This window comes from Aythya ferina, assembly GCF_964211825.1.
Source record: "Aythya ferina genome assembly, chromosome: 14".
NCBI lineage: Eukaryota > Metazoa > Chordata > Aves > Anseriformes > Anatidae > Aythya > Aythya ferina.
Window position 1 is genome coordinate 10,108,530 of NC_140312.1, and position 22,336 is coordinate 10,130,865.

A 22,336-nucleotide genomic window follows, 5' to 3' on the forward strand; every position below is an offset into this window, starting at 1 on the left:
CTGTCAGCAGCTTTATTCGCACCATCCGAGAACCAGCTTGTGGGAATTAAATCAACACATTCCCAGAGCAGGTCCCACACCAGGATGAACGAGGTCCAAAAGGCAGCTTCCTCCGCTTTCCCGACCACTTTCCCAGCGATGCTTTGCAGCTCTGGGCTGGCTTCGTAATGATGTGTCATTTGCAAGTCAGCACCTTGCGCTAAGCCCCGAGGTGGGGAAATTACCCAGGAGAAGAGGCAACAATAAATTTCCCTGTCTTGCTTATTTTCTCAAGTCTGATGAAATCACACTGCGCTGCTTGGGCTGCACAGCACAGCTTACTCTAACTCTACTGTGAAATGCTTTTAGTCACAGATAAAATCCCAGAATCCAGACCTCGGCACACCTTCCCCACAGCATCCTCTTCCTTTTTTAAGTCATCGGCCTCTCCGTCCTTCGTAACAGGGTGTGCTCACTCTCTCCCCGTGTGCCAGGGCCTCTCACACAGCATTTCTCAACCTTCACCGGTCTGAGAAGGCCTTGCTGGGACACAGCCCTGATAATAATCATGAAAGCACCTCTTCTCCCTAAAAACCCCAAACAATTAAACGCTTCCCATTTAAAAGTAGTTGCAAAATGCTTGTGCTCGGTCACATCATGTTTTGATCAAAGCATGAAATGCTATTATAAAGCAATGCCCACATGCGTTAGTCAAAGGGAACTCAAAAGTGTATTTCCAAAAGCGAACGGGCGTTCAAAACTGCTGGAATGCCTGGCCATCCTCTCTGAAGTGTCACTCCTCAAACGTCATCGAACGCCTCGCAACCGGACACCGCTCCGCAGTCAGATGCCTGCATCCACACAAGCTTCCTGCTGCTGGTGCAAATCTGCAGGCTCAGTGCCTTGGTACCTCAGGATTCGGGCATCCCAAGTGTCCTGGAAACCAGCCCTGACGTCGCCGGGATTGATAACTATCCTATAAAATTATCTGGCACTCCTACTGGCAGTCGATCGTGCTGCCGGAGAGCGAGTCGCACTGCTCTCCAGAAGATGACAAAATTGCTGGAGCATGAATTGTGTCGCACGCGCAAATTTTCTGACAGCTCTCGCTTTTAAAATGCACTCACAGCACCTCGCCTTGCTAAGGAAGGGCCGGCTGGAAACAGATCCTCTAACCTCAGGAGCACCCCGAGGGGTGACCTCGGGAGAGAAAGGCAGGGAGAAATCGCACAGCTCCCAGTGCCACCCGCCGAGCAGCAACGTCTGCTGAGCAGAAAGAGATGGGAAATGCTCAACTTGCTGACAGCCGGCAGATTTCTGCACCAAATAGTGACACGAGGGGGTGCTATTTTAGGCACGGTTTTGGTAAGGAGGAGAGATGTGAAAATAACCTTGGATGGAGCAATTAATACAACGTGGGCTGAAGGGGAGGACAAGACGCGCTACAGGCAGCAGGGCTGCTCGGTTCAAAGGACACGCTTTGAGAAATGACGAGCCCTGACTAGAGAAGGCAACCAGAGGGAGGAACTCAGGGTCTGGTGGATGGAGGATGTGTGGAATTCCTTCAAGTCAAAAGGGCAAAGCCCATCCAAAACTGTATCTTTAAAAAGGGGAGAAAGGATTTGCGGGGGATGGCTGCAAGAGGGCATCAGACCTAACACATCAGTGAGAAGACAGAAGAGAGCACAATTTGTGAGGCATGAGGAAAAAAAGTAAAAATATGCGGTATCTTATATAATACAAACTTTCCGGGTAGGAACAGTGACACTGGCTGTTACCTCCTCTGGCAGAGAGAAGCTGCTGTCCCTCGAATCCTCCTGCCTGTACTCCATCTGTGCTGCTCCTGAGTTCATTCAGCCCCTGGTCTTCGAAAGCTGGAGATGAGAATTGTTAAAGCCCAGTTAGTTGGACCTAGCAAAGGCAATTAAGGAGCAAAATTCTTCAGCAGTACAAACAGCAAGAGAGCAAGGACAAAAGAAGGGCCAAGAGGCACTCGGGCGAGGTAGAAATGAAAACAAACAAACAAACAAGCAAACAAAACCCCTCTCTATTCCATTAACAGCCCTGACAAAAAGGGCAGAGCCTGTCCCAGGGGCATGGGCACAGCCAGCTCCCCGGAGAGCTGCACGTCGCGTATTGATAACAGGGAATTTCCACGCGCGCTTGGCACGCCTCTTCATCATTTCAGCCTCAAAAAGATGTTTAGAAGCCAGACCCTAAAGAGGGGTAAACAAACTCCGCGCAGCTCAGACCCAGCTAAAAAACCTCCCGGCCACAACCAGCCAAGGCCTGGGCTAGCGGTGCTGGCGGAGGGCGGGGGGGGGGGATGCTTTGGGGGCTGCCGGGAGGAGGCTGGGGGGGGTCGAAACGTGCCTGCTGGTGCTCAGCCATGGTCCTGCGGCGCGGTGTCACGTCCCGCCGAGGAGACCCTTGCTCGGGGAGGTGTGAGTGGATTTCCTCAAGTGCATTTTGACAGCTGTGAGGAAGCGGCGGCAGCGGCAGCGGCAGCTGGAGACATTCCTGGCTGCGACCCCCCCCCCTTCGGCGGGACCCCCGGCCCTTCGCGCCCCGACAGCACCGAGGGGCTGGGGGGGGGGGGCTGCTGGGGGAAGTGGGAGCCGCTTGGGGCCTGCGGGGTCTGATGAAACATCTGATGAGCCTTACAGCGGGGCGAGGGGAGGCCTGCATGCCGCCGTCCCGAAAGCGGGACGCTTCCCATCACCTGCTCCATATTTCCCTGCTCCCCCAGCCCCGGCTCCCAAGGCAGCAGCTCGGGGAGGCCAAGGGGATGCAGCGGGGGGAGGCTGCAGGGGAGATGTGTCCCCCCCCATGTGTAGGGTGTCGGGGACATGGGGTGTCAGGGACATGGGGTGCCAGGGACATGGGGTGCCGGGACAGGCGGCACCCCGTAGGTGTGCCCCCCCGGCCTCCCCCCAGGTGCCGGATTTATCCCAGTTCCCCGCAGAGCTCGCAGGGTACAAAAATCCCAGGAAAAAAGGGAGGAGAGGATTTCCAAGAAACTCCGTGCAACAGCCGCTTTGGAGAGGGATTTCATTTATTATTTTTTTTTCCTTTTTTTTTTTTTTTTTTTAAAACTCTTACAACTGAGGCCTCAAGCGCCGCAGGACGGCCAGCTCCGGCCCTTCGGTGCCAACAAACCCAAGTCACCCCCCCCACATACACACACCCCCGGGTCCCCAAACTCGGTCCCTTTTGGTCACCTTCATAAAAAGAACCCCAAAACATTAAAAAATAAATAAAAATAATAATCCCTCAATGCCACCACCACCCCCTGCGGGTGGGTTTGGGGGGGGGGGGGGGTTAGGGGGGCACCTTCCCAACAGCGGGAGGGGATCGGGGGGGGACTGAAGGTGGATGAGGGGGGGGCTTGAGGGAAACTGAGGGAGGCCGGGGGGGGCTGAGGGGAACCGGGGGGGGCCGTGGAGGGGCGGGAGGCTGCAACCTGCCGCCGGGCCGGGGCCGGCCCCCCGGCGGGCGGGCGGAGCGCTCGGCGGCTGCCATTGGCCGCGGCGCGGAGCGACACCTGCTCGGCTCCCTCATGCGAGCGCCAGCGGGGCTCGGCGGGGATATTTGAGGCACCCTCGGGCTCCTCTGCAGCCGCCACTCCGCGCTCGCCGCCGCGCCGGGCACATGCGGGGCGCGGGGCCGCGGCGGGCAGCGCGCTGGGGCCGGGAGGAGGAGGAGGTGGAGGCGAGGAGGAGGAGGTGGAGGAGGAGGAGGGCGGCAAGGCGCCACCATGTGCGAGGGGCTCCGCGGGCACCTCCCGGCCCTGCTATTGCTGCTGCTGCTGGTGGTGGTGGTGGTGTTGGTGCTGCCCGGCCCCGCAGCAGCCGGTGCTGAAGCCACGCACCCTCCGGAGGGGCCGCCCGACAGGACCCCGCCGCAGAAGGGGCGGCTGTCGCTGCAGAACACAGGTACGGAGGGGAAGGGAGAAGGGGGGAGAAGCAAAGCTCGGGGCTGGCAGCCTGCAGCCGGCTCTGCCCCGTGCACGTGGCCCCCGGGCCCGGCATGGAGAAAGTTTTTTTTTTTGGGGGGGGGTGTCTAAAAGCTGCTCCAGCCGGGAGGTGATGCGGGGGGCTCGGGGGGGTCCCCGCCTGGCCCTTTCTCCTTCCCCTCGGTGTCTCTGCCTAGAAAGAGGGAGCCGAGGCGTGCACTTGGCTGGATCGCTTCCCGGCCGTGCACGGAGAGCGCGGGATCCAGGCGCTTCCCTTCCCCCCCCCCCCCTCCTTCTTTTCTCCCCCCCCCCCCACCTTTTATTATATATTTTTTTTCTCCCTTTTAACACTCTCGCTGCTGCGCGACGTGTTTAAACACACACACACACACACACACACACGAGCAGGAATGCACGAATGCCCCATTAGGGACTGCCACATGTGAATCACGGCACTGTGCAGTTCTCAGCACGCTCGGAGCCAGGACATGTGATCCCGGCGAGGGTTTGCATCCGGATGCCAACACAAGCACTACAGCTGAGCTCCCGGCCCCAAAAAAAGCCCGGCTCCTCGCTTCTGCAGCGCTCCACAAAGAGCTCCATTTTTTCCCCCCCCCCCCCCCCCACCCGGTGCGTGTGGCTTCGCTCAGCTCCCCACCCGTGCCCGACACAATGCAGGAGCAGCCCCAGCACCGGGGACAGACCCCCCCGGACTCCCTCCGGGGCAGGTAGGAAGGAGAAGGGGTGGTGGGGAGAGCCTCTGCCCTCCTAGGGGGGTCACACGAGCCCCGTCGGACTCAGCCTGAACATCCCGGCTCTGCGCCCCTCTGCCTTGCAGCGGGCTGAAATGGGAAAGTTGCTGCAAAGACTTGCAAAATGCCCCGCATGGCAAAGGGGGGCGGCTGAAATGTGCTGCGGTCCGCAGGGGGATTAGGCTGGCTCCCAAGAGCGAGCTTTAATTAAAGGTACCACTAGGGCATGGAGCGCAGGCGTTCTTAGCATCCTCAGTCCTGGTCTAAAAGCTGCCCCTGTTTAACTTTATCCCCGGGCTTTTTCAGCAATCACCTTCCCTCTGGCAGCGCTACGATGTCCCTTTTTTTTTTTTTTTTTAAAGGACCAGAAGCTGTCTTAGTGAGAGTTAGAACTTGGAAAGGAGGGGTTGTACGTAGGTATTAGACAGCATTTTTTTCACAGCATTACATAACATCTGTTCGGGCAGAATAAACACGTGTGCTAGGTCCGGTGGATCTCTTTTATGTGCTGTATATAAAAATACCCATTTCAGATTGATTCCTGCATAGGTGAGGACAGAGTCTCAGCTTTATGCAACAATCGGTGCAAAGGACTTTGTTTATCAGTGGGAGTTTTGCCATTAACTTCCTCGACATCGGGACAGGGGACACCCGGTAGCCTGCAAAGAGCATTGTGCTGGAGCACCAGAAACTAGCTCCAAGTACCAGAAACAACCAATTCTAGCTGGCTGGGACCAGCTTCTCATGGGCTTCTCGTTTTGGCACTTGAATTTGATGGGGTCTTTGTACAAGTCAGACAGCAAAAATCATGCCTGTCCTCTGCTCCTGAGGAATGCGAAAGCATTAGACAGTTCTCAAGTGAAAGAGCTTGACGTAAGCGTAGTGGATTTGGCATTTGCTTCTTGGATATCACTTTCACAGCATAATACACCCAAGTTTTGGCCTAATTTCTGCAGAAAGTGGGCATGCTGCGGGTACAATAACCGTTGTCACATGTGTTTTTTCTTTCGAACTGATGATGTTAGCAAAATGTCTTTTTCCCTTCCCCCCTACCCACCACCAGCAGCTCCTATGAACAGTTCTTCAAATTAACTGTAATCAATGCTCGTTTTAGCTGAAATCCAGCACTGCCTGGTTAATGCCGGCGATGTGGGATGCGGCGTGTTTGAATGCTTTGAAAACAATTCTTGCGAGATCCGAGGCTTACATGAGATCTGCATGACTTTCCTGCACAACGCTGGAAAATTTGATGCCCAGGTAACACAGTAAAACTTAGCATGTATTTTCTCCTCTTCTGCACATCTGAGAAAAAAGTTACCACTAAGGAGCACATCTGCTTTTGCATGTGACCAGCTTCAATAGAAATTTTTCTGTTGAAGCAGAGGGTCCAGAGTCAAGACCCAAGACAGCAGCAGTGTGTAAGCTGTGCCAGGAGACAGGTTGTCCCTAGCTGCAGCTCCACGTGGGGACTTGTTCCTACTGCACCCAGGGAAACAATCAGAACAGTAACATAGATGAGCACAGTTCTCAGAAACATTAAAAGACTTAAGCTTCTACATCACGTTTGTTCAAAACTCATTCTGAAATGCAGCTTGGGCTCCCAAGTTCATGTAGATGTATCGGGAAACATTTCCCACTGTGTGCTTATTAAAGCTTGGTTCTCGAGACTTGCACACAACCAGTACAGGCAACCTCCTAAAGCTGCTGCGTTCGTATGAGCCTTTGGTTCGAGCACTGACATTAAAATACATGACTTCGACGGTATGCGGTATTAAGTTTGTCTCCTTCATTTTCTCCCCAGACCATTTACGCATCATTGAGACATCCTGTTATTATGTCTTGTAAACCTACTCTCCCATTTCAGTGTGGAGGGAAGAGAACATTACGCCGGGCCAGCGGCATTTGGCTTGACCATGCAGTTTACAGAATAACTTGACTAAAAGCACCAGCTACATGGCACTGCTGGAAGCGTGGTGTAAAGTAGAGCTGTCTCCAGAACTCCATCCCTTCCGTGAGGGACGGTGGGACCACCCAGCAGGAAACACTTCAAGTGTTTTAGGCTTAAATTCTCAAGGATGTACAAAGGGTCTGGCTAGCTAATCAAACTGGAATTGTTTCTCCTAAAGTCTGTGGGTATCTGAAAACCTTCAACATCATTTCTAAGTGGCTTCCAGCAAACACTTTATTTTTGCACAGTTCTGTCAATGAGCAAAGCTGACAAAAGCAGTGAGCCCTGTTGGGAGGGAGGTGTGCCCCTGAAGGCTGAGTGTAGCCCCTGCTGCCTCTTCCACAGGATCCCCAGGTACTGCAGTCAGATCCAGCCCATTTCCCATACAGGCTGTCCCCTTTGCAGTGCACAAGCACCAAACCCCCAGAGCTTTAATTTGGAGGTGACTTCAGCCTCTGCTGTGATGGGGCTTTTCAGGGCTTATCTCAATTACCTACAGTTGTTTCAGGGTGCATTAAATAACAAGACTAGCACTGACCATTTTCTGCTCTCCTCTCTCTCTGAAACCTGATAAATGATGTAAGGTTTGGTTTGTATAAGGATTTTCTCTTTATCCTAATTTTCCCACTGTGCTCTGCATGTTCAGAATTGAAGAGAAGGGCAGGTATGGTACAAGTACAGGGAATAGAAGGGGATGATATCTGAAATAGCTCTTTGATCAGCAAGAAGTGTTTCTGGGTTGAAACATTTTGGGGACAAAATCTGCTCACAGGTCTGGGTGAATCTTAGTCCACATCTGTGGAGCTGTGCCCGTGTGTTCTGGATAAAGGACAACAGGAATTTGGTCTTCTGGAAGCATTTGTGTAAAAGAATCTGAAACAATGAAGAGATGGATGCAGTGCAGCACCTATTGCTCAGCAAAGTAAAGAGAGGCTGAGCAGAGCTGCCAGGCTGGGACACGTGCACTGTCTATGGCTGGCTGCGGGGTCAGATAGCAAAGAGGGAAAAGGTAGGGATGATTTTAGATACCCTCTAAGCAACTGAATGAGGGAGTTGCAAATGATCTTTAAAGAGATGCTGCTAAAGCAGTTTTCTTGCAATGTGCATTTTAGCTTCTTGGGTTTATTTTTTTTTATTTCACTGAGAATTTCTTGCAACAAACAGGCATCAAGACACTAGAATTATTACTAGTGCTGATTTGGGTCCCTTTCTGCCTGAGGAAGCGGTAGTAGCAAAAAAACCTGATAGCTGGGAAATGGTGCATATGTGTATGTATGCTCTGTAAGGAGTTCACAAACTGATTTTTAAATGGAGGAAAAAAAAAATAGAGCAAAGGAATGGGTATCTGCTTGTGGTCTTGGAGACCCCAGCTGTGGCAGTGCGCCCTTACCCCTTGTGGGAATCTGCTGTGCTACCATCCCAGAGGCAAAGGAAGCCGGTAACTCAAGCACTGAATTATTTCAAGGTGCTTACTCTTTCCCTTTTTCCCTCTTGGGCAGCCTGCTGTTGGGGCAGAGGAAACCTCAAAATATCTGAGGAAGCCCTGTGCGTTCAGCTCCAGTGGAACAGCAAGGCAGCACAACCTGGCGTGATCTTTAAGGGCAGAGAAACAAAGAGAAGAGGGGAGAAGAAGCCATTAGGTGATCTCCCCAGCAGCCTAATAACCCTTGACGTTGTCCTGCAGAGGAGCAGCTAGCTGGGCATAAATCAGCTGCTGTGCTTAATGGCCAAAAATACAGACCTCCTCCGTTTCTTTTCTTCTCAGGGAAAATCCTTCATTAAAGACGCTCTGAAGTGTAAGGCTCATGCCTTGAGGCATAAATTCAGCTGCATCAGCCGTAAGTGCCCAGCCATTAAAGAGATGGTGTTCCAGTTACAGCGGGAGTGCTACCTGAAGCATGACCTCTGCTCCGCTGCCAAGGAGAACGTCCAGGTCATTGTGGAGATGATTCACTTCAAAGACCTGCTGCAGCATGAGTAAGTGCCTCCGTGCTAGTGCAGTCAGAGGCGTGGGAGCTCCTTCCAGGAGCATGATGGTGCCAATGGGCTGTGCATCTGCCCAAAAGCTGTTTCACCTCCTTCAGGCCTTAAGCATGGCTTGTTTTTTTTCCCAGGTACAAGACCAAGGTAATGCTTTTTTCGCAGGGGCCTTGGAAGACGAGCTTGCTTGCAAAGGGCTAGATGTGGCTGAGGAAGGAAATGAAATGGGTTGAACTTGGATCTGGCTGTCTTTTTGGTCCTTAGGCAAACACAGCACTAGTGTCTGATGTTCCAAGAGGCATCTCACAAAGCCTCTGTGCTTTCTGTAGTCAAAGGCACTGTTCACGACCCATTTGTTAAAAGTGACAGCTAGAGGAGAAGGGGGAAGATGGTCTTTGCAGAGTTGTCAACAGGATAATTTCTTTTGTAAATACATACTTTCAAATGCCTTCTAGTTAATTGTCCTTGAAGGAGCTGCAGTCCCCCAGGTAATCTCCCATTCATCTTATTCCTTATTAATCTCAAATGCTTTTTAATAAAACATGGAGGTGTGCAAAATGAAGGCACAAGTCAGGTTTTGAGCAGCTCATCCCTCTGCCTGGGAACACAGCCGCCCTCCAAGGAATGGCAGCCGTGAGTCCTAGCAGGAATTGATCAAAGCTGCTCCATGACAGCAACAAGCCAGGCACAAGCTGTTTGTACCAACTCTTTGTGCACAGATGCAAAAAGCAGAGCCTGTTTTTCTTGCAGGTGAACATCCCACTCCCAAACAAGGAGGCTGAGCCACAGCCTGGCAGCAGGCTTACTTTAGAGCATCTTCCTACCATGCCCCTTTGCCTTTTTATCCCCAGTGGATATTAGCGCAGAAACCTCAAATCCCAGCAACTGTGATGTTAATTTTTCATAGAATCATTTATTTTTGACTTCTAGCCTTGCATTTTCATTGGTCTCCAGAGGAGCTGGGCTCTAATTCCCTTACTTTATGTTGAAAACTACCTATGAGAGCCAAAAGCTGTAGAATGAGGAGCTGGGTTATCCTTATTTTGCAAACAAGCCAAAACAGGAATGCCCAAAGGCAGCAGCTTATTTCTGGGGAGCTTAAATGGGGGGGCCTCGGTTTGAAGGCACAGGTCATTTAGCTAAGCACCTACATTTTACATGATCTCATTTAGAGCTTCTTAAACTTCATCTTCAGCATCTTGTGGGGTTGGAGCTAAGCTCTCCTGTGTGGGACTACCCGAATAGAAGCGAGCCAGCCTCCTCCCCTCCCCTAAATTTAGAGGCCATTTCTGAAATTCTTGAACTAAGTAACTTGTTCGAGATCAATAGGCGAGTGTGGCAGAGCTGGAAATAAAATCACGTCTGCTGACTTGCAGCCTTGTGCTCAGTTCAGGTACTATGGTCAGGCCAGCTGAAATGCAGAAAGTAAAACAGCGAAGGAGAAATGGGCCAGTATTAATCCGCAGGGCTCTGGCAGACTTTGAATACCTGAAATATTTGGCAGCTGAGCCACTTTTTAGTCATACCAGCAACCTTTTTCTTCCAAAGATTTTTTGCACAGATTATGCCCGGTTTTAACAACCAATCCCTGTTGTGTTTTTTTTTTTCCTTCCCCTTTACTTCATATGCATTGTGCTCAATTCTCTGCCATCTTCTATTTTATGATTAAGACAAAACTTAAGAGCATAGAAGCCAGTGGCAGCTTTCAGGCTTGTTCTCTGGTTCATTCTTCTGGCTGTTTTCTTGTGATGCGCGTTAAGGAGCACGATCAGGGCAGTGAAGCCTCTTCCTGAGGAGTCAGCTGCTGTGGGGGTGTGGGTCAGACCCATTTGTCATGGTGGAAGTGGTGACAGGCCCTGGCAGATCCTTCCCTGGTGCATTCCAAATAGCTTTTTTTTTTTTTTTTTTTAATGACAGAAACAATCCAAACATGGGAAATATTTTCAGATAGGGGAATAGGTGGCTCTCCAAGATTAGTCATTCAAAACGAGGCGAAGCAGTTGGGCAGAGTAAAATCAGGGTAGTATCTGACGCTGATCACAGTCCATTGGATCTCCTCAACTCAGTTCTTGGGAAGAGATTGTTAGACAGGGCTCGTCCACCATCACAGAGCTAGGGAATGGTGGAAGCTGCACCACCACCACCCCATGCATACAACCACGACCATCCCTACTGCTGAACCCAGGCTTGCCAGCCCCGGGCAGGTCTTGATTTGCAGTTTGCACGGGTCCTACCATCCAAACCTTAAGCATGTTCTTCTGGGCCTGCCTGCACCTCCTGCTAACAGCTGAGCACTTGTGTCAATAGACAACATCAATATTGACCCACAAAACCTGTGACCACAGCTATTTTAGAATTGCTGTCCTCCGTGCCTGTGACAGAGGAGGCGAGCTGTGCTCAGAGGCTGCGTTGTGCTGCGGGGCTGCAGGCGGCTCTCGGCGCTGGGTGGGAAGCAGGAGCAGCATTTGGCCTTGGCTTGTTTGGAGTCCTTGTTCTGCTGGGACAAGGTACATAGTGAAGGCTGTACTTAGCTCTGTAAGGAAAGGAAGAGAACATTCGGTGCCACCAAAGTGGATTTCCGTGTGTTTTAGCTGCAGTTAGATCACGGGTCCCAGTAGGATCTTGCTTGTGGCAGAGGCCAACACCTGCTGCTGCAGGGAGAGGTGAAGGTGGTGAGAAAAGCCAGAGGACTTCATACTTGTCTGCCACTCTTCCCAGAACAGAAGAAATGCCTGCCTCCTGCAGGCCGGTGGCCAGTCTATGTCAGTATCAGGTGTTCACCTGGAGATAGCAAGCCGCTTTATCAAGCTGATGGCTCCAGAGCTGGCTTCCTTTGTCGTGTCTGCTGACTAATAAAGACAAAGGAGCATGGAAAGAGATAGCGAGAGAAGGTGTGAGATAGCACTTGTTCCATTTGACAGCCCCATTTGCCTAGCGTGTAGACCTCCTGTCTTCCCCTGCTGGGAATTACAGTTCTCCCAGAGCATCTCCACTGGGTGAACAATCAAGGCAGCCCCGGCACTTGAGTGACTCAGCTCCACAGGATGCTATCGTGCGCCTTTCTTACTCTGATACAGCCAATTAGAGTATAACACATCTCAGAGTCAACTTAGGGAGCAGAACTAGTCCCCAGGGTAGTAGATTTCTGAACCCCTGGTGCCCAAGTAAGCAGGTAGTGGGGGACAAATGCTGCTGAACAGTGCTGTAGGCAAGGGGACAGTAAGGCAGAGAGGCCAGCACCCTGGCTAACTGATAGATAACCCTAATATTTTTTTTTGACTTGCCTCTCACTGTTTCCTTTACCTCCAGGCCGTATGTTGACCTAGTGAATATCCTGCTCACCTGTGGCGAGGAGGTGAAAAAGGCAATAACAAGAAGCGTCCAGGCCCAATGCGAACAGAACTGGGGGAGTCTCTGCTCCATCCTGAGCTTCTGCACCTCAGCCGTGCACGGTGACGCCATCCTGAGCCCCGAGAAGAAGCTGGCTGAAGCTGGCAAAGCCGCTGCTGGCCGCGGGGACATCCTGGCCCACTCCGAGTCCGACCCCAGGGAGAGCTCGCGAGCGTCCAAGGGAGAGAGAGGTACCAAGGGCCACCTGAACGCCCATGCCCGGGTGAAAGCTGGGGCCCACGGTCCCAAGGGGGCACATGGGATCATGGACCGGGCAGACGAACTGTCCGACTTCTCGGACATCCGGAGGTGAAAAAAGGCACCGAGCCCCCGTTACCCCCACCCTCCCCCTCCGCTGGAAGCTTCCTCCGTTGAGTCCATCTTCCCGTCTATGGACATTCCAAAGCATTTCCCATTCAGAGGTCAAGCACAGGGCATTGCAAGATACATGGACCTCAGCACCAGTGTATATAGTAGCAAAGGGAGAGCAGTGGCAATGGGTTATTGATCCAGCAAACTCGACACTTGAGCAGCCGCTAAACGTGGCAAAATGTCTCCGACTAAATTCTTTTTCCCCCCTCTGTTTTGTAACGAAACGGACATCGGCTGAAATTTAGGATCTTGGTTTGGGGTCGTTGGGTTGTTTTGGGGGTTTGTTTGTTTATCTTGGTCCCTCAGCTGGGGAGGAGGTTATGAGGGCTCTGGCAGATTGCATGCGGCCGCTTGTGGCTTAGCACCTCCGAAGGTTTAGGGTGCAGTCTTACAACAGATGGCTGAATTCCAGAGGGATTTGGTTTCTGCCTGTGGCTGACAAGGCAGGAGCTGGAGGCTCTCTGTGACATGCTGGAATGAAATAGCTGTCCTGTCTCTCATACAGGAACTGTGCAGTCTGGAGCTCCACCGCTGTCTGCTGAGTAACTTCTGAGCCATTGTTCCCATCCAGGCAATACTGCCTACCTAGTTCAAGTGCCCCTTATTTGTTTGGGTTTTTTTAACCACTGTGTAACTTAACAGTTGCTTATCCAGTCACTTCAGCATATCCAAGGCCTAGGTAATCAGCTTCCAGACCAAGTAGTTTGACACAACTCCCCTAGTTACAGAGCGTGGTATGGAAGACCCCCAAGAGTATGTTCCCAGACCTCTAACCCCCCCCGCATATTCCTTTCTTACACTTGCCCACCCAGACACGGCTCTTCCACCCTAATGCACAAGCTCAAAAGGATGGCTGTAAGCTCACATGATGAAGGACCCCATACAGTTAAGTTCTTCCACAGGGCTTCATTGGAAGCCCATCAGAAACGTCTCTCCTTAGAAGTAACACGGTGTGGTTTGCTGGGATGTGGAGCCCCGCCAGAACCTGCCTGTCAGCTGTGGTTTACCAAAATGCCAAAGATCTGGAGAGGGGGTCGACTTCTTTATTCATTGTCGTGCAGATAATGACTGCTGGTCTCTGCAGAATGAGTTACTAGAGAGAGAAAGAGTGCCAAGAATTGATTGTCTCTGAGCAGTTTTTAGTGTGAATGAGGTGTTGGGATGCATCTCTCCTCCCCCCTATGCAATTGTAATTCTCAGGTTGCAGCCCTGCAATCCTATATCCCCAGCTATGTTCCTGGAAATGGAGGTGACAGCACCCACGGGGACAGAAGGGTGAGCTCTTCAGCTTCCTCTGGAGGACAAGTGAGTTTTCTTAGAAAGTGGGAATGACACCAAAGATCTGAGCCTTCTTATTTAGAAAGTTTGGGAGGAAAGCTGTGGGGGCAGGAAGGCAGTTTGGCAGAGACAGAACGTACCCGGTGAACTAACGTACGTCTTGTCGCATGGTGGGAAGGAGCTGCACAAACAGAAGAGGCTGTTGGAATTTGGCTACAATTTCCAACTCAGATTTTAGCTACTGCTGAGTGAGCACAGCTCCTAATAGCTATATTCAGGCTTTAATGCACGTATCCACCCGCAGAATTTCTAGGCGTTACTTTTAATAGAAGTCACGTAGGAAGCAAGAGAGAACCGCTGAGTTGTAGAGGTGCAGCTCCGTGTGATCGCTGGGTCTTTAAGGAAATGACCTTGATTCTTCCTGATTTTAGCTAAGTTCTGTGATGTTTTCATTCACCTTAAGTGGGAAGATGTGGGATCAGGCCAAATACCGTAGATACAAAGACCAGTGTGACCCAAGGAGCAGAGCCCAGGCCGACCTGTTGAGCTGCAGCAGGGCTGTCCCCTGGATGGTGCCCCCACGATATCACGGAGGGGCTTGCCAAGGCTGGCTCGTGCTAGCTCTGACAGCCAGCACCTCTGCCCCAAAAACCAAGTGGCTGCTGGTGGTAATATAAGGAAATCTCCAGTGTGCCTCCCGGAGTTCCCTGTGAGCATCCTCTCCCCCTTGGTGACATATGTCACCGTAAAGAACAAGCTCGAACCAAAAAGACAATCCAAGCATTTCAGCAAAAAAAATAAACACCACAAACACGAAACAACTCGCTACCGACATAATGTTCGTGCATCGAACTAAGATCCCTCTCTCTTTAGAGGTCCGATGCATCTATGGGAACCAAACGTATAGATAGGTATATCCTTGAATGTCTCAGTCAACATATCACCTCAGCATGCATACAGTTTTCTTTGTATTCATTTGTTCCGAGGGGGGAAAATTGTATATTCCCCTTGTTCTAGTCAATGACAATTTCTTTTGGGTGGGTGGGCGAGCTGTGGGTGGGAGGGATTTTTTTTTATAAGGCATAACTTTTTTTTTTCCTCTGTGTGTGAAGATTTTATGTGTTCATCTACTGATTCCACATATGCTATTATTGTAAATATTTAACATTTCTATTTATTATAGTGTCTCCATTTAAAAAAAGAACACTGCTGGCTATGATAATTTAAACGTACGTCATGACCTGTGTTGTATATATTCATGCCACTAGTATGTTTTTTATGTTTAAAGCTGCGTAAATATAGTTTTATACAGTTCCATAATGTTATTGACAGCATAAATCATTTATTTATTGTTAAACCTTCTTTCATGTCTAACAAATAGGGTGCGTTTTACCTGAGAGTATTTTATTGTGACATCTACATAGCCTTAATTCTTTATAAAGTTTTAAAAAAAGAGAAAAAAAAAGTCCATTTAGATACTGTATGATGCTTTAATTAACATTCCTTATGAACTTGCTGTTCATGAAGGAGGTTTAGCTTCAAAGCCAAGGTATGAATGTTTCCTTTACGCTTTGCATCTGGAATGAGCCTTGTTCTGGAATGAAAATACTGGGAGAAGCAAAATGCTTACTGGAAGAAGATACCAATAAACCCTGGAAAATGCTGTCCTCACTTAAAGTGCTGAACTAAAAGGAAAAAAAAAAAAAAAAAAACTGTCCTTAATTCCAAATCTCTGGGAGAAAAACATACTAGTTTTATCTCATGTAGGATTTGCAGCCAAATAAGCTTGTAAAAAAAGAAAATGCATATGGCTTTAGACAAAGCTCTGTACCTTTCACACTATTATTTTCCTTAAACACTAATAAATGTTTTGAATAAGTCTGTGGCTGGGTTTTGTTTAAGCTGGAATTTCAGCCGCCGTGATAAGGGGTAAGAAAAGCCCTTTGAAGCCAGGCCAGGCTCCTGGTAGCAACCAAGGGGGGCAGAGGTGATCTGTCTGGCCGTCCCCACGCCGGGAGCAGCAGCAGTGTGCCCTGGCTGGAGCAGGACACGGGGATGGGGCTGTGCCAGCACAGCAAGGCTTTCTAGATGCTGTAACAGCTGATAAGACTTGTCCTGCACATATAAAAGACCCTGGTAGTTCATAACATAGCAAGAGTTCTCCCTTCAACATTTTCCCATAAAAACAGAGGGCATCCATTTGGCATCCCTGCTGTCAGCTCTGAATTATCCCATCAGTAAATATGGGTCAGCAGGGATGTAACAGGAGGGCAGTGCCTGTTAGCCTGAGTTCACTTTTTTACCATCCCAGGAAGGATCGAAATCAAAACCATAAATGCTTCTCAGAGTTTCAGCAAAGGAGAAAGGCAAAATTCTAGGATTTGCAAAAATCAAACTGCAGATACAGCACTTTGTGTTGTCTCCAAAGCCGTTTTCATACAGCGTTGCGGTGTAGGCAGCAAGGGGATGGGAAAATTATGAGAAAGCACCTCAGGAACATAAAGCAGGGATTTTTTTAAGGCTGCTTGCATGAAAAAGCACATTTTTAACACTCCTTCTGTGGAGTTTAAAAATAACTAATCATGCTGAAGCCTTTGGAGGAGATGGGCTTCGCAAGCCTAAATGTGATCGGCAGCAATCGAGGACCTGTAGCTTTTGCACCTAAAGGCAAGGAAATGCTATCTATAACCCTGCCAGAGACTGTCGTCAAGCACCACAGCGAACACATATCTTGCCAGTGAAGAAGTGACGGAGTTTGGTGTGGTATGATTTTGGGCCAAACTGTGGTCAGATTGGGACCACGACCCAGCCTGTGGTGGTGCTGGACCACTCACCGGCATTACAGGTCCCCCTGCATTTCCTGCAGGAGCTGGCCCGCCCCGTGGCTGGGATGCCACAAGGTAAGAGCATTCTGCTCTCTACCATCCTCCCTGCAATTTCAGCCAGAAAAGTAATTCTTCATCTCCTGACGTGCGGAGTGGTGAGGCTGCACTGCTCAAAGAGCGGCTGCACGTTGGTGATGGAGAAGTGACCCTCACCTTCCCTTGGGGCGTCGCAGTTACAGACGAGCGCAGTGAGGGAGTGCTGACATAGAAAGTGCGGAGCACAGAGGGGAAAAGAAGCCTCAGCACGGACTGCACAGCAGGGATGCTGCATTGCACAACCCCGAGGAGTGTATAAAACATTTAATATCAGCGTGCAGATCTGCTTCACGACCGGAGTGAGTTTAGTTCAATTTGCTCTGAGTCACTTCACAAGTGAAGTAAGAAGAAACAAATCAAGGCCGTTCAGATTACAAACGCACATCCATACACAGGTCTCTTCCAACTGAACAAATCCCACCAAAATCCATCCTTTTGGCCCATTTGGATTTCTCCTCCAACAGGCTCCCTGTCTGGTCTCCCAAAAGACCAAAATTAATTCCAGATCCTGGCTTGCTCAGGCATACCAAAACATTTACAAATGTATATATGGCAATTTACATGCGGCAGCCCACGCCGCGGGCTGAGCCGAAGCTGCTGTGAGGGTTTCGGGGCAGCCCTCCCCAGTTCCCAGACACTGCCCATGGTTTTGCTCACCGAGCCCACACCAGGGGATGCCCGGAGCATGGCAGCAGCATCGACACAGCTCCTGCTGCACCTCGCCAGGTGCATTCACTGCAGCCATCCTTCCAGGCGAGGGAATGGTTAATGCTTGCTGGGAAGCCTCTCACCAGTGCATTTTAAAAGCTATTTCCTGACACCTCACCAGAAACACAAATCCCACTCAGTTTTTGCTGCGGTGTTCGTGTTTCCATGCTCTCCCCGCAGGCTCGCAGAGGAAAGGCTTCTCTCACACCTGCTAGCGGCACAAATCGCTGCACGCTCTCCCCGCTGAGAAACCCAGCACAGCGCGAGCCTCCGAGCAACGCGGGCAGCCTGCAGCACCCCGACCCACAAGGGTCACCCCTATTACAGCTGCCCAAAACCCAACAAGAAGGTTAAATTGTGGAGAGGTGGCAGCAGGGTGCAGCTGGGCATCCCCAGGGGCACAGACACCTCGCGGGGTGCCCCCCAGGGCTGCCCCCACGGTCCCAGCACTGATGGGTCCTGGCTTAGGGTCGGGACTGAGCATAACCATATAATTAGTGAAATCCTAACAATTTCTGTTTCTGTACATCTTCTGTAGGGAAAAACGTCCCAGCCAGCGGAGTGTTTCATTTGGAAATCAAAACCTCATGTCTGTCTTGATTGGGAATGTAAAATGGGGACTTGAGGGTTTAAAGCCATGACAAATTATGGGAAGCTGCAGGGGCTGAGAATTCCTATCTCCGAGGATGCTGACTGTTATAGTCTTGACCTTTTCTGCAAATACCATCCTCTCTTATAAAATGCGGCTTGGAGTTTATTTAGAAATTCTTTTAAAATAAGGAGTCATCTTTGGAGAGGCTGCTGGGAGACGCTCCGCACTAATGGGGATGTAGGGTTTTTTTAAGGGTATTCCTCCTCTGCTGGCCAGACCCCGGACCGGTGGCACTGATGGCAGCGTGTGTGGAGCACGATTCCACAATGGGCACCAGAACAGGGCTGAAATGGAGCCCAGGGCAGCTCACACGGCGCAGGAACAAAGTGCCCCTGTGGCACAGCCAGCCCCAGCTCTCCCCGCTGTCACTGGAAACAGCAGAGAGCGTTGTGCTAAGGGGCAGGCTAAAACCAGGCTGTGTTTTAACACGGAGCAGGATCCCCGCGCTGCTATCTGAGGCGTTATGGCACGTAATCCCCTCTGTAAAGCCCGCTTCCATTTCTCAGGTTTTGCTCGCTCTGTATCTGCTTTGCTCCGTCCCGCAATCACATCGGGCTACATTTGTCACCCAGGCATAATCCCACTTACATTTCAGTCTCTTCCTACCCCGCAGAAAAATGCGGTGGGAGGTGTGGGGAAGCTCAGAGAAAGCTGACAGCCAGGAGAGACTGGGAAAGGCCTACGGAGAGCCTGATTTAGATGTCCTATTTTAAGACAAAATGAACAGGCATTATGCACATTCAGCGTTTTGTTAAGCTGACACAAAACCAAGTCACTACGAAATCCGCCTGCAGAGGGGCGCGATGCGCCAGTTTGAGGCATTCTTTAAAATAGTTTTTATTCTTTATAATCGCTCCTGGCTGTCAGCTAGTCCCAGCCTCAGGGCTACGGGTCAATGTATCACAGGAGAGGGTCCCAGCTCAAAAGGGGCTCTGGCAGCAGCAGCAGGACAGGCAGCCAGGCCACCTCTCCTCAGGCACCTGAGGCTGCAAAGAAGCCTCACATGCGGGGTCATGCCAGCAGGAAGGTGAAAAACCTGCAAAAGCCCATTAAAAGTATAGTGTCCTGTATAAAAAAAAAGGGAGGTTAAAACAATTGGGATGCTTTGGAGGGCGCAGAGGATGCCCCTGGAAGCTGAAGCTGCTCTGCAGCAAGAAAGGGCTCCCGAGGGTCCGGGCAGCCCCAGGCAGCAGCCGCTGACTCTGCAGATTCCTGGAGGAGGAGATGTACTTTGTGGCTATCTGCATTACATGGACTAGTGAAAGCTGGCCACAGCCGACAAGCCGGGACTGGGGAATGAGTCTTGGATAATAATTAAAGGCCTATTCTTGGTTTCACCAAAGCCTCTGGTAAAATATCCTATTGATAACAGCGGTGCGTTGGGATTAGGCTCCTGCTGGAGCTGGGAATCACTGGAGCTTTCCTGACTGCATAGGCTTATCAGGGAGGATCTTAACAGAGTCAGAAAATAGATGAGGCTGAAAATAATCTGTTCTCAAACATCCCACATTCAGAAATGTCTGAATCTGAGGCATGGGTGGTTTTTTTTTTTTTGCAGCGCTCTCGAAGCGCAGACAATTTGCAAACTGTGGAGAGCGAGCGATGCACAGCGTCGTTCAACAGAGAATCGGCTGAGACACTTCAAACTTCACAAAGATAAGACTTAAATGCTGCCTTCAAAATCTGAAATGAATTTTGCTAGGCTTTATGATTTTATACACCATATTCCTGTAGTTCTGGCTGTCCTACAGAAGAAAGGGTGCCCTCTCCCTTTCCTGCTGTGGATCCCACAGTAAAGCAGCACAGCACTGATACACCCTGGAGAAGTGGTCAGGCCTCTCTCCAGAGGAGAGAAGAACAGCTGTACCCTCCCAGCGAAGATGGTAGCAGGATGTGACCAGTTAATTTGAGTAAATACAGCAATTATTCTGAGCCACGACTTCGAAGTCAAAAGCTTGGAAGGGTGGAGTAAAAAAAGACCAGGAGGCAGCACTGAGAATATGCAGTGATGCCATTTCAGCACATAAACTCATTCAGGAGCTTGCTTAGAACAAACTGTTCTTACAGTATTGCCAGGCTGACCAGAAACAAGAAGAGCATTAAGGTCCAATTGACCAATACGTTGGGCAGATCCTCTTTCATGAGACTGCCAGCCAAATTTGTAAACAGTGAAGGTCAGATAAACACACAAGTGTCGCAATTTATTGGATTCGCATTCCTCTGGCGACTCACCTATGTTTTCTTCTGTCTGGACTAGGGGTGGGTGGGCAGGTAATTGTAGAACCACATTTTCAACCAGGGCAAGGCAGAGGCAGGACGGAGAGGGCAGAGGCTGTCGCAGTAACTCAAAGCTCCGTAGGATAAAGAAACCCAGAGCAACACCCATCCTTGGCTCTGAAGGACAGCCATGAGTATTTTCACATCTTTGCAGTTCTCCTGAGGACAAGACAATGAGTTAACTTAAAACCCTCCAGGAGCCGTAACAAGTATTGAGCCGTTAGAAACCAGTTACTCTGACTGCGGGTTCGCTTTGGAGGACATCAGCAGGAAGCGGGGGACTACGAGCCCTGTGCCCCTGCCAGCAGGGGCTGCACTCGAGGCTATGCCCGGCTGCGAGCGCAGTGCCGCAGGTGTAGTCACACCGCTGGACACCTGTAGTAACTCTTACACAACCCCGGCTTTATTACACTCAGTGACACTCACACATCTGCAAACACAGCTTATTTCTCCAGCAGAAGCACAGCGGGTCCGGTATTAGGGACCCTCACATGCACTGGGTACAGCACAAAACGCGGGCTGATGCCCCCAGCGTGTTGGCTCATGCTGGCAGGAATTACCCCGATCGCCATCTCACCAACCGTGGTCACTGCAGAAGCACAGAGCTGGCTCCAACCTGTGTGCTCCAGCTGACCCAAATGCAAATATGTTCACATGTCCAAGGTGGATATGTGGTACTGAGCAATCTGGCGGCACACAGAGCCAGCCGGAGCTGTGACAGCGGTATCAGCACCTCACAGGTTACAGCCACAGGGCACACAGTCAGCTAAAATGCCGCTACTGGCAGAAACAGTACTACAGACCCCAACCCAGACTGCAATCCATAGCTGTGAGTTCATAGGAAAATGGCAAAAAGGGACTTGGAGTCCAACCAGATCAGGGGGAAAAGGAGAAGGAAAGACTTGGAAATCTCCGTTCTGACTCCTAGGGCCATGCTGATTCCCACTGAGCACTGGCTGCAAATGGAGCAAATCAGGGGCAAAAAAAAAAACAGAGAGAAAGCACTATCAAGGATCTCTGCTTTGTCCTGAAGGGCATTTTATGAAGTGGTCAGCGGGCCACCAGTTCTCTGCCAGTGCAGGTTTTCTCATCCGGCTATGACCCAGAGCCATTAGTTTAATTTCAGTATCTCTTCACCTCTCTACATGCAGCCCAGCAGATCCCAAACAACAGCAACTGTGCCCGTAAGTTACGTACAAGCAAGAGAGAAGGAAGGCACAAAGGGTTGCAGAAAGGCCATCTTCATCTCAGCTAAATGCAGCCCTGCTGCTGATCTTATTCTTCCATTCAGATGCTTTCAAAGGCCAGAGAGGGAAGAAATCGGGGTTTATTCTTGCTACAGAGCTGTGTTTATAAGGCCAACAGAAAGAAAGGTATCAGAAGCAGGGAAATGCAAAGCTGGGACTACAATTTTTTTTTATCAGGGTGGACTTGCCACCAAAACAAAGACCACGAAGCACAACCACGCTGTCTCCGGACTCAAGAAGCAGTTGCCAAAACTCATCCACAGTGGAAAAAAAAAGCCGTGGCAGCATTTGCCAATATCTTCACGTTGCTAGTCAGGAACTGCGCAAGCAGCCAGCAGAAGGGTGGGTGGATCGGCCCAGTGCTTAACAAGCCCAGCTGGCTCTGGCTTGCGCCCTTCTCCAGAGTTTCCAAAGACAGGGCAACAACTTACCATAAAGAGGCCCTGGGGCACTGACGCGTTATTTTATTTCTGGCTTTGAACTTCAGAAACACGCAGGATCCACGGACGTGTGCTGCTGCTCACATCAGGTAAATGTAGCCGGGTCTCTGCCTGAGCCGTGCGCCCTTTGGAAAGCTGCGGTGCCTGCTTTCCATCTGACAGCAGCACAGCTGAACAAGAGAGATGCAAAACTAATCATATGGAGAAGGGAGCCAAAAAGGGATTCCAGCAACATGAAAACCAGAGGGAAATGCCAGAGTCGTGCTATCTGCGATCGGTATCTGTGACCCTTCATTTTCCAAGAAGTAGCAATGATAAGGCAGCTCTGTCCAGGTGAAAGATATCAGCAGGGCTAATTGTAGCTGAGCAGACGGATTCTCATGGCAGTGCTGTTATCTCCCTGGATTCCAGCCCCCAGCGGCTGCTGTCACTGCTCA

The 22,336-nt window shown here is 50.5% G+C and overlaps 1 protein-coding gene and 1 long non-coding RNA gene across 3 annotated transcripts in view; one reads left to right on the plus strand and one right to left on the minus strand.

Moving 5' to 3' along the window:
• The window catches only part of LOC311444753, a 217,593-nt gene that overhangs the window by 176,255 nt on the left and 19,002 nt on the right, over positions 1-22,336 (minus strand). Inside the window, exons 2-3 of one of the 2 annotated variants that reach the window (XR_014698044.1) lie at positions 20,168-20,371; positions 1,758-1,853 (exon numbers count right to left, since the gene is read on the minus strand). This is a non-coding gene — a long non-coding RNA (uncharacterized lncRNA). The remainder of the gene's footprint in view (positions 1-1,757; positions 1,854-20,167; positions 20,372-22,336) is intronic. The other variant, XR_014698043.1, reaches the window with a different exon arrangement.
• STC2 (stanniocalcin 2) lies at positions 3,691-15,535 on the plus strand. Its single transcript, XM_084535359.1, has 4 exons — positions 3,691-3,914; positions 5,801-5,943; positions 8,400-8,611; positions 11,924-15,535. The coding sequence occupies exons 1-4, from the start codon at positions 3,737-3,739 to the stop codon at positions 12,315-12,317; spliced, it is 927 nt and encodes a 308-aa protein (XP_084391485.1). The 5' UTR covers positions 3,691-3,736; the 3' UTR covers positions 12,318-15,535.

Coding starts and splice junctions, on each gene's coding strand:
- STC2 (XM_084535359.1), top strand. CDS start 3,737: ATGTGCGAGGGGCTCCGCGGGCACCTCCCGGCCCTGCTATTGCTGCTG. Junction 3,915..5,800: donor GCTGTCGCTGCAGAACACAG/GTACGGAGGGGA, acceptor TGCTCGTTTTAG/CTGAAATCCAGCACTGCCTG. Junction 5,944..8,399: donor CTGGAAAATTTGATGCCCAG/GTAACACAGTAA, acceptor TTTTCTTCTCAG/GGAAAATCCTTCATTAAAGA.